This window comes from Lithobates pipiens, unplaced genomic scaffold (genome assembly GCF_037356315.1).
Source record: "Lithobates pipiens isolate NorthernLeopardFrog02 unplaced genomic scaffold, aLitPip1_a1.2 Scaffold_16, whole genome shotgun sequence".
Taxonomy (NCBI): Eukaryota; Metazoa; Chordata; class Amphibia; order Anura; family Ranidae; genus Lithobates; species Lithobates pipiens.
Window position 1 is genome coordinate 124,322,766 of NW_027507748.1, and position 12,417 is coordinate 124,335,182.

A 12,417-nucleotide genomic window follows, 5' to 3' on the forward strand; every position below is an offset into this window, starting at 1 on the left:
ATTAAAAGTCAGCAGCTGCAATATTAGTAGCTGCTGGCTTTTAATATTTTTTTTTTAGGTGCAGAACCGCTTTAAAATTAAGTTTTGCATTTAGTTACTGTACATGTTAAAGCACAGTCTTTGATAACTCTCATTGTCAGCAAATTGTAATAGTACTGTGCTTTCGACAGCCGGATTCACTTTTTCATCAGACAAAAGCTGGATGTGCAGATTATAAAATTTTTGTCGGATGTGAACGCAACATCTGTTTTTTGTTTCATCAGTATGGTTTTTGTACGAAAAAAAATCATAAGAGCAAGACTATGCATGCTCAGAAACAAAAAAGAATACATACGAAACTATTCAACATGTTATGTCACCTCTTCACTTTTGACATGAGAATAGCATGCTACAAAAATTGGATGTTCTGTTGTCCAAAAATCAAAGGATATGTACGAGGCTTTAGCTGAGACGGTATTATAAGCAGAAATCAGAATGGCATGTGGTAATGTAGGCAGCTTATACTGTATACATGTATGATGCACAAACTGACTTCAAGAACCATTCCATTAGAAAACACTGGAGTACTGCTGTCTTGTAAGCTGTGGGATGTTGTGCTGCCATTTATAGGCTTGTGTGGAAAAAGCTGCACTGTCCTACCATGCTGTATATTCAGTGTAGTGATGGACGAACTTCCGACGGGACGTTTCGCGAACGCGAAACGCGAACGGGCACAAACGTTCGCGAAAACGACCGTTCGCCGCGGGCTCCATTGACTTCAATGGGAGGCGAATTTCGCAAACCTTTAGGTCGAATTTGCGGCCACGGGGTAATTATTAGGGGGTAGCACGTAGTCCCACCACCTGGACAATAGCATAATACATGTATGAGGTGAATTTGGGATCGATAACTACAAGCATTTTTTTTTTATTTGGGAAATTGTTCTGACAATTCAGGACTATGGAGCTAATGAAGGCAATGGAGGAGAGGGAAGGTCAGGGACCAGGGTAGGCAAACAAGAGGGTGCAGGAGATACAGAGCACTGACAGCAGCACCGTAATACAGAGCACTGACATCAGCACCGTGACATACAGCGCTGACAGCAGCTCCGTGACATACAGCGCTGACAGCAGCTCCGTGACATACAGCGCTGACAGCAGCTCCGTGACATACAGCGCTGACAGCAGCTCCGTGACATACAGCGCTGACAGCAGCTCCGTGACATACAGCGCTGACAGCAGCACCGTGACATACAGCGCTGACAGCAGCTCCGTGACATACAGCGCTGACAGCAGCTCCGTGACATACAGCGCTGACAGCAGCTCCGTGACATACAGCACTGACAGCAGCTCCGTGACATACAGCGCTGACAGCAGCTCCGTGACATACAGCGCTGACAGCAGCACCGTGACATACAGCGCTGACAGCAGCTCCGTGACATACAGCGCTGACAGCAGCTCCGTGACATACAGCGCTGACAGCAGCTCCGTGACATACAGCACTGACAGCAGCTCCGTGACATACAGCGCTGACAGCAGCTCCGTGACATACAGCGCTGACAGCAGCACCGTGACATACAGCGCTGACAGCAGCTCCGTGACATACAGCGCTGACAGCAGCTCCGTGACATACAGCGCTGACAGCAGCTCCGTGACATACAGCGCTGACAGCAGCTCCGTGACATACAGCGCTGACAGCAGCTCCGTGACATACAGCGCTGACAGCAGCTCCGTGACATACAGCGCTGACAGCAGCTCCGTGACATACAGCGCTGACAGCAGCACCGTAAGCAGCCCCAGGAGGAAGTCAGCACAGCACAGGGATGGTGTGATCCCCTCATAATAAGAACCCCCAGGAGGAAGTCAGCACAGCACAGGGATGGTGGGAGCCCCTCATAATAAGAACCCCCAGGAGGAAGTCAGCACAGCACAGGGATGGTGGGAGCCCCTCATAATAAGAACACCCAGGAGGAAGTCAGCACAGCACAGGGATGGTGGGAACCCCTCATAATAAGCAGCCCCAGTAGAAATATGACACCGCTCAACCTCTTCAAAGAGGAGGGTAGGGGCATATAGTACGGTGTGCTTTTTTGGGTCAGGGAAGTGAGCCAAATGAATTAAGAAGGTCTGTGTGCTTGATTCCAAAAATTGTTTATAGACATATACATGGTCTACTGATCACATGTGTTGAATTCCTCCGAGATCCATGCCTCATTCATTTTTAGAAATGTGAGGTAGTTAACACTGTCGTGAGCTAGGCGAGTACGCTTATCGGTCACAATCCCCCCTGCTGCGCTGAACGTCCTTTCGGACAGGACACTGGATGAGGGGCAAGCCAACAGTTCGATTGCAAATTGGGCAAGCTCTGGCCAGAGGTCAAGCCTGCCCACCCAGTAGTCTAGGGGTTCATCACTCCTCAGAGCGTCCACATCGGCCGTTAACCCAATGTAGTCGGACACCTGACGGTCTAGGCGTTCCCTGATGCTGGATCCGGATGACACCTGTCGATGGGTCGGCTGAAAGAATGACCTCATATCCGAAGTCACCAACACATCTTCAAACCGGCCTCTTCTTGCAGGCGCTGTTGGATTGGTACCCGCAAATCCTTCTCTGGGAGTGGGAATTGCTCCTCTGCCAGCGCACGCAAAAGCAGAATGCAGCATTTCTCGAAGCAAGGCCTGGAAGTGCTGCATTCTGACAGCCCTCTGCGACGGCGGTAACATTTCCGCCATTTTGTGTTTGTACCGGGGATCTAAGTACGTTGCCACCCAGTACTGGTCCTTGACCCTCATGCTTTTTATACGGGGGTCCCTATTAAAACACTGGAGCATGAAGGCCCCCATTTGCACTCAAGCGGAAGGTATGTGGTGGTGGTGGTGTTGTTGGTGGTAGTGTCTTTGGGGGTGCACATAGCAGAGAGTGAAGAAGAGGGTGCAGATCGAGAGGATGAGGAGGGTGCAGAAGAATAAGGCTGAGTGAGCCACTCAACCAAGTCTGGTGCGTCCTTTAAAGTAATTGAACGCACCTTCTGCAACTTCCCACTTTGGCTCAAGGCTGTTGCTCCTGCCCTACCCCTACCACCCCTGCGGAAGGGCCTGCCTCTTCCTCTGCCTGTCATTTTTTAAATCACCCTGTGACAAAACTCTTAGTCCCTATACCGCTGAAGGACTGCTGCAGTATAGGGCAGCGGTCAGCAGTAGTGCACGTCAACCCTATGTATTGTGGACCGATAGCGGTCCTTACAGAACAGCAGACTGTACTGCACTCAGGCCTATGTACCGTAGCACCCTATACCAAGTTACCAGTCCTTATAAAAACTTTTGTGGACCAAGCAGGTTGTGTGTTAGTGATTAGCAGACTGTACGTCAGTCCCTATACCAATGAAGGACTGCTGCAGTATAGGGCAGCGGTCAGCAGTAGTGCACGGCAACCCTATGTATTGTGGACCGATAGCGGTCCTTACAGAACAGCAGACTGTACTGCACTCAGGCCTATGTACCGTAGCACCCTATACCAAGTTACCAGTCCTTATAAGAACTTTTGTGGACCAAGCAGGTTGTGTGTTAGTGATTAGCAGACTGTACGTCAGTCCCTATACCAATGAAGGACTGCTGCAGTATAGGGCAGCGGTCAGCAGTAGTGCACGTCAACCCTATGTATTGTGGACCGATAGCGGTCCTTACAGAACAGCAGACTGTACTGCACTCAGGCCTATGTACCGTAGCACCCTATACCAAGTTACCAGTCCTTATAAAAACTTTTGTGGACCAAGCAGGTTGTGTGTTAGTGATTAGCAGACTGTACGTCAGTCCCTATACCAATGAAGGACTGCTGCAGTATAGGGCAGCGGTCAGCAGTAGTGCACGGCAACCCTATGTATTGTGGACCGATAGCGGTCCTTACAGAACAGCAGACTGTAACGCACTCAGGCCTATGTACCGTAGCACCCTATACCAAGTTACCAGTCCTTATAAGAACTTTTGTGGACCAAGCAGGTTGTGTGTTAGTGATTAGCAGACTGTACGTCAGTCCCTATACCAATGAAGGACTGCTGCAGTATAGGGCAGCGGTCAGCAGTAGTGCACGGCAACCCTATGTATTGTGGACCGATAGCGGTCCTTACAGAACAGCAGACTGTAACGCACTCAGGCCTATGTACCGTAGCACCCTATACCAAGTTACCAGTCCTTATAAGAACTTTTGTGGACCAAGCAGGTTGTGTGTTAGTGTTTAGCAGACTGTGCGTCAGTCCCTATACCGCTGAAGGACTGCTGCAGTATAGGGCAGCGGTCAGCAGTAGTGCACGGCAACCCTATGTATTGTGGACCGATAGCGGTCCTTACAGAACAGCAGACTGTAACGCACTCAGGCCTATGTACCGTAGCACCCTATACCAAGTTACCAGTCCTTATAAGAACTTTTGTGGACCAAGCAGGTTGTGTGTTAGTGTTTAGCAGACTGTGCGTCAGTCCCTATACCGCTGAAGGACTGCTGCAGTATAGGGCAGCGGTCAGCAGTAGTGCACGGCAACCCTATGTATTGTGGACCGATAGCGGTCCTTACAGAACAGCAGACTGTAACGCACTCAGGCCTATGTACCGTAGCACCCTATACCAAGTTACCAGTCCTTATAAGAACTTTTGTGGACCAAGCAGGTTGTGTGTTAGTGATTAGCAGACTGTACGTCAGTCCCTATACCAATGAAGGACTGCTGCAGTATAGGGCAGCGGTCAGCAGTAGTGCACGGCAACCCTATGTATTGTGGACCGATAGCGGTCCTTACAGAACAGCAGACTGTAACGCACTCAGGCCTATGTACCGTAGCACCCTATACCAAGTTACCAGTCCTTATAAGAACTTTTGTGGACCAAGCAGGTTGTGTGTTAGTGTTTAGCAGACTGTGCGTCAGTCCCTATACCGCTGAAGGACTGCTGCAGTATAGGGCAGCGGTCAGCAGTAGTGCACGGCAACCCTATGTATTGTGGACCGATAGCGGTCCTTACAGAACAGCAGACTGTAACGCACTCAGGCCTATGTACCGTAGCACCCTATACCAAGTTACCAGTCCTTATAAGAACTTTTGTGGACCAAGCAGGTTGTGTGTTAGTGATTAGCAGACTGTACGTCAGTCCCTATACCAATGAAGGACTGCTGCAGTATAGGGCAGCGGTCAGCAGTAGTGCACGGCAACCCTATGTATTGTGGACCGATAGCGGTCCTTACAGAACAGCAGACTGTAACGCACTCAGGCCTATGTACCGTAGCACCCTATACCAAGTTACCAGTCCTTATAAGAACTTTTGTGGACCAAGCAGGTTGTGTGTTAGTGATTAGCAGACTGTACGTCAGTCCCTATACCAATGAAGGACTGCTGCAGTATAGGGCAGCGGTCAGCAGTAGTGCACGGCAACCCTATGTATTGTGGACCGATAGCGGTCCTTACAGAACAGCAGACTGTAACGCACTCAGGCCTATGTACCGTAGCACCCTATACCAAGTTACCAGTCCTTATAAGAACTTTTGTGGACCAAGCAGGTTGTGTGTTAGTGTTTAGCAGACTGTGCGTCAGTCCCTATACCGCTGAAGGACTGCTGCAGTATAGGGCAGCGGTCAGCAGTAGTGCACGGCAACCCTATGTATTGTGGACCGATAGCGGTCCTTACAGAACAGCAGACTGTAACGCACTCAGGCCTATGTACCGTAGCACCCTATACCAAGTTACCAGTCCTTATAAGAACTTTTGTGGACCAAGCAGGTTGTGTGTTAGTGATTAGCAGACTGTACGTCAGTCCCTATACCAATGAAGGACTGCTGCAGTATAGGGCAGCGGTCAGCAGTAGTGCACGGCAACCCTATGTATTGTGGACCGATAGCGGTCCTTACAGAACAGCAGACTGTAACGCACTCAGGCCTATGTACCGTAGCACCCTATACCAAGTTACCAGTCCTTATAAGAACTTTTGTGGACCAAGCAGGTTGTGTGTTAGTGATTAGCAGACTGTACGTCAGTCCCTATACCAATGAAGGACTGCTGCAGTATAGGGCAGCGGTCAGCAGTAGTGCACGGCAACCCTATGTATTGTGGACCGATAGCGGTCCTTACAGAACAGCAGACTGTAACGCACTCAGGCCTATGTACCGTAGCACCCTATACCAAGTTACCAGTCCTTATAAGAACTTTTGTGGACCAAGCAGGTTGTGTGTTAGTGATTAGCAGACTGTACGTCAGTCCCTATACCAATGAAGGACTGCTGCAGTATAGGGCAGCGGTCAGCAGTAGTGCACGGCAACCCTATGTATTGTGGACCGATAGCGGTCCTTACAGAACAGCAGACTGTAACGCACTCAGGCCTATGTACCGTAGCACCCTATACCAAGTTACCAGTCCTTATAAGAACTTTTGTGGACCAAGCAGGTTGTGTATTAGTGTTTAGCAGACTGTGCGTCAGTCCCTATACCGCTGAAGGACTGCTGCAGTATAGGGCAGCGGTCAGCAGTAGTGCACGGCAACCCTATGTATTGTGGACCGATAGCAGTCCTTACAGAACAGCAGACTGTACTGCACTCAGGCCTATGTACCGTAGCACCCTATACCAAGTTACCAGTCCTTATAAGAACTTTTGTGGACCAAGCAGGTTGTGTATTAGTGTTTAGCAGACTGTGCGTCAGTCCCTATACCGCTGAAGGACTGCTGCAGTATAGGGCAGCGGTCAGCAGTAGTGCACGGCAACCCTATCTATTGTGGACCGATAGCGGTCCTTACAGAACAGCAGACTGTACCGCACCCAAGCCTATGTACCGTAGCACCCTAGACAGACCAAGTTACCAGTCCTGATAAAGAGCTTTGTGGAACAAGTGAGTTGTGAATGATTAGCAGACTGCAGCAGAAGGGCAGCAGTCAAGTATAATATTCTTTCTATATTTGGAAGAAAGAATATTATACGTGTACAAGCCTATTACCGTACCACTGATACCAGTCCTGAAAAGAACCTTTGTGGAACTAATAGTAACAGCAAGTCTTTAAAATTATCCTCACTGCCTGACACACTGCTTCCTGCCTGTCCCTATACAAATTGGCAAAAAAGAGTAGGCTGGAACGATTAGCTGGAACAGCTCTTTTGTGGACCTGATAGTAACAGCTAATGATGATGATGATGATGATGATGAAGAAAGACTAATCTGGCTGAGCTGTCCCTAAAATAGCAGCATACAGCGCTCTGTCCCTTTATCTAAACTGACAAAAGAAACTCAGGCTGCTGACCTAACACCTATACCAGTCCTGAAAAGAACTTTTGTGTACCAAATAGCTAGCGTTTTCTCTGTCCCTACTCCACACAGGATCCTTTCCCTACAGTGACAGAAGAAAGAATGTAAAATGGCCACCGGATCGGGTGTATTTATAGGTTAGGGGGAATGTCCAAGTGTCCATGAGCTGTCATGTCTCAATTGGTTGTCCTGTAACACATGATAAACGTGTCACGAAAGGTTAAAGTTCTTGTATACATTAAACACGTAAGTCCGCCGGGGCGAACGACGGAAAAAGGCGTTCGAACCCGCGGACGGCGAAAGTCGGAAATTCGCCGCGAAACGACCGCCGGGCGAACCGTTCGGCCATCACTAATTCAGTGTCCCCACAACAACTCACAGTATATTCCACCGAATCAACTGAGTCTTAACTGGTATAACAAAACGCACAACTCCTTCCACAAACGAACATGCCAAAAAATGCAAAACAACTGGTCTCTGAAAAATGATTGCCAAGGCCGAAATCTGACCCTTCATCAAACCCAAAGTCAATCCCTGATAGACTCCAGATTGGAGAAATGTCAGGATGCAGCCACAACAAACTTACAAGGAAAAAGTCCTTGTCAGAACTAAAGAAAGCCACAATTATGCAACTAATTAATACTGAAGTGCTCCAAGATATAAAGTGCAGTAAAATTCACAATTTATGAAACTAATTAATATTTTACACATCCATGTGTATAAATCAATGATCCTTCTTATCCAAATACATCAGTACATCCACAAATATAAGTATAAATACTTAAAATGATTATCTCTAAGTTCATAGATAATTATCATGTAGTCCACAAACCCAGTGCTGGTAAGGTGTCTATATAAGTTCAATTGTGATAAATCCAAAGTGCAAAAAAAGTTGCTTTTTTGAGCTTCCATGCTTGTGTCCCCTTTAAAAATAAAAATTGCAATGAGCGCAGTTGTATGCAGGGCTCTCTCTCCAAAAAAATGGCCTGCAGATTTTCCCAACTTCTCAGGAAGCTTAATCTCTTCTCATATACGCACAGGCCAGTAGGGAACCACAAAAACTAAACCAACTATGTTCCCACTCATTCCATTATAACCACATGTAAAACACAGACCAGGAAGAGATCCATTGTGTAAAAATATTTTATTAAAGTGAATGTAAACCCTCACGTATACCCAGTGAAGTGAAGAGCCCCAGATGATACACAGAGATGAAACACATCTCCCTACATAAGTTTTACTTGTAAATCTGCTGTTTTTCCCTTTCTATATTCTGTAGACCGTGCACATTGTGTTACAAATCTTTCTTCCTGTTTCAGCAGTGGGAGGGGAGTCTGGGCATACACTGTGTGTGAGCTGATTGGAGGAAAGACCCCTCCACATAGGCAAAGGAACAAAGAAACTTGCAGAGCTGCAGTCAGAGATAGTTTAGCAGAGAGCTGGTCTATTAAAAGTTTCTTCCCCGACACAAATTTCCAGCTGCTGTTATCTCCTGTGTCGGAGAGCTTGTCCGAAGTCATCTTGCTGATAGAGGAACGGAGCAGCAGAAAGACATGGCACTTAGGGCTTTGGAGAGAGATAAGAAAACACTACAGATATATGTGCCTAGGTCAGATTTCACTATTGGTGTTTACATCCACTTTAACCTAAAACCCCACAAATAAAATTGCAATTTCACAGCAATATGTGCCTGAGCCTTGCACTTAAATCAGCCTCTCTAGAGGGAGCGCCACAGCTCTGCAATGTGTTCCACAGTGAGCAAACATGACGTCACATCCCCCAAGCATTTTGACCTATCCAGGTCTAGCAGTACAGGCTGGAGGTATTAAGGACTTGAGCTTCACTTAAACATATAGCTCCCACTGCTCTCATTGTCCCTGTGAGCCCAGGAAGTGAGAGTAGCAGTGCTGCAGCCAGGACAGCGCTGGAGCAGTGAGAGGAGTCAAGTAAGTGTTTACAGTGAGGGGTTGGAGGGAACACTTAGTAGGGCATTTGCATTTTTATTTTTACCTTAATACCTTAATGCACGTTAAGGTAAAAAAAATAAAAAATAAAATGAAATTGGAACCACTATAATTAAATACATTGAAGGATTTTTGAATGATTATGTAAAAGTTTTTTTTCTCTTTTTTACTCTTTACTTTGCCTATACTTCTCTTTTAACCAAATCAGGGGGAAGACATTACAACACAATGTTTATATCACAACAATCGCAATGATGCAAGTAGGAGTAGGAGTATAATATATTTTTTTTATAAATTTAGTTAAAATTATAACTGTAAAAAATCTAATCAAAATTCACTGTTTATTACAAATGAGATTATAATGTACATCATCTATATGTATGGCTATTTTCAGGTGTGAGAAGTATGTCAATATAACAGTGGCTGTTCCAAAGGACTCAGGCCTGTATGATTATGGAGGAAATCTTATTGACAAACCAACTCTAACAAAGGAAGAAATAGATTCCACTAAACCACCATCAGCAGATCTGTCACCCAAGCCACCAACTCTGGGGCAAGTCATGAAAACTACTGAAGACCTGCTGAAGATCATGATGACCATAAGTCCAGGCACCTCACCTGACCAGTCCAAAGTGGATGACACCACCACTGGAAAGAAGAAAGATAAAATAAAGAAAGAAAGGAAAAATAAAAAGGGAAAGGGCCTCAAAGGTAAAAGAAAAAATCAGTCTAAAAAGGAGAAAGTTGACTCTCCAGCTAAAGACATATTGCGTGAGAACACTGTAAAGGATGAGAAGGCTGTGCCAGAGAACCAGCCACTTGACATCTTGGATGTAGAATCTAAGCAGGATGCATTCAATGATGTCCTCAATGATGAGCCCATCAAAAACAGTGATGCTAAAACACCTACATCAATAACCCCTACCTACGAAAAAGAAGAACTGAAAGATAAGATAACATCACCTCCACCAGTATCTAGACCTTCCACCAGGAAAACCCAAAGGAAAAACAGGCAGGAACGAAAGGGGAGACGAGAGAGAAAGAAGAAACCCAAGACAGAATCTTGTGGTCTTTCAAACACACACTGCACAGTGTTATCTAATCCTTAATATGCTATATTTCTGCATACAAATGCTGGTAAATAGGCTAAATTCCAGGGAAGTGTGCAAAAATAATGACATTAATCACTTTGCTGCTAAATATTCTGCCATAATCAATACTTTTCTTTTCCCCTGCATTGCATAAGGGTAAATACGATCTGCTGTGTGTGTGTGTGCAACAAACTACATTAATGCCAATGAGCTGGAACTGCATTCCTGTATGATTTGGTGTTACTGTGTCAAACAATTGTAATTTATTTCCTGCCTTCATTTTCTCCAAAGGCTACATTCACAAAGCATGGTTTTACATGTGTTACTGTTAATTGCTATGGATATAGCAAGCAGGATTGTTGAACACACTGTACAAAAGCCCTGAGAGGTGAATGTACCCAACATAGCTATAGGATTGTGTGTTACACACAGGAAGGCGTATATAACACTCAATCGCAACTCTACATTTGATAAATACCTGATATATACAGTACATACGCCACTAAAATAAATGTTAAGTCTTGCTTGAACTAAAATGGATGTTGTGGAATTTTTTATATGGGCGCATCTTGTTTTTATATTACCAGTTGAAGAGCAGGCCTTTTCTGACACTTTTTGTTTACAAGTAAAAATCTTTAATTTGCTAGAAAATTACTTAGAACTCCCAAACATTATATTTAAGATTTTTTAGCAGAGGCACTAGAGAATAAAATGGTGGTTGTTGCAACTTTTTGTGGCACATGGCATTTGCACAGCAATTTTTCAAACACAATTTTTTAATAAAAATACACTTTAATGAATTTCAATGCAAAAAAACACAACACAATCAAATCTTTTGGTAAAATAAAAACAATTGTTATGCTGAGTAAATAGATAGCCAACAAGTCATGCTTTAAAATTGAACACGCTTGTGAAGTGGCGACAAACTACAATCTCCACAGGCGAAGCTTTTAAAATGTTTACAGGTGAAGTCTAGAGCTAGAATTATTACTCATGCTGTAACGGTCGTGGCGATACCTCAGATGTGTAGTGTGAACACAATGAGTCAGTATCCTCTCTCACAGCGTGGGAAGACAACGGAGGTATTAATGGTGAACTGATCCATCTCAACACACAATTGAAGAAAAGCTCACTAAAACAAAAGTGAGGACCCTCCTGACACAAAAGAGACCATCAAGAAAAAAAATGTAATTTAAATTAAATTTTGTATAGATATAAAAAAAAAAAACATTATAAAATACCTTATGGAAAAATTCCCCCAGGGAATAAAATAGGATTTTTGTACTCACCGTAAAATCCTTTTCTCTGAAGTTCACTGACTGACACAGCTCCTTTATTCTTGACCTTCAGGAGAGGACCAGGCAAAACATGTTAACATGTACAACAAACAGAACTTTCTAGTTCCGCCAAAGGGGCGATCCCTTCAGTAACAACCCCCCAGCCTGCTTCCTGTAGCCTCAGTACATCAACAAGCACTATAACGTAATCAATAGGAGGGGAGGGTGGACCAAAGACTAATCTTCTTACACCCCTCATGGAATTCATTGCAATACACACCTTAAATTCCAAAAACTTCCTAGCGCTCGAGGATTTTAACCTCTGGGCAAACGATCCCCAAGACCCTATTGCGACCGCCTGCATCAACCAACTGGAAGAACTGGGTCTCCAGCAACTGATAAAGACTCCCACACATAGGTCAGGGCACACCCTGGACCTCATCTTCAAACAAAATATTGACATCGACATACTCGACAACATGACATTACCGTGGATGGACCACCACGCCATCAAATTCTAAATCTCCTCCAATACCGCCCCACGAAAACTGGAAACCTGCAACAACAATGCATCCTACAACCTCCAAAGTTTTCTCTGACCCCAATTACCGTGGACACCACTAAAAACATAATCAAAAAACTTTGAGACAGTACATCACCAATTGACATCATCCCCACAAAACTCCTGAAAGAATGTTCCGACATCGTGGCTCCCACTATAACGCACCTCATAAACCAGTCATTTAAAGAAGAGATTATTCCCTCAAACAAGACATTGTGAAGCCCCTGCTAAAGAAACATAACCTCGACCCTCAGGACCCAAACAACCGTAGGCCGATAA

At 45.2% G+C, this 12,417-nt stretch overlaps 1 protein-coding gene across 1 annotated transcript in view; it reads left to right on the forward strand.

Moving 5' to 3' along the window:
• Positions 1-10,835, forward strand: part of PROCA1 (protein interacting with cyclin A1) — a 46,617-nt gene extending 35,782 nt beyond the window's left edge. The window contains exon 4 of the mRNA XM_077480413.1: positions 9,603-10,835. Coding sequence (XP_077336539.1) covers positions 9,603-10,317 — 715 coding nt within the window. The 3' untranslated portion in view covers positions 10,318-10,835. The remainder of the gene's footprint in view (positions 1-9,602) is intronic.
• Positions 10,836-12,417: the final 1,582 nt, after the last annotated feature.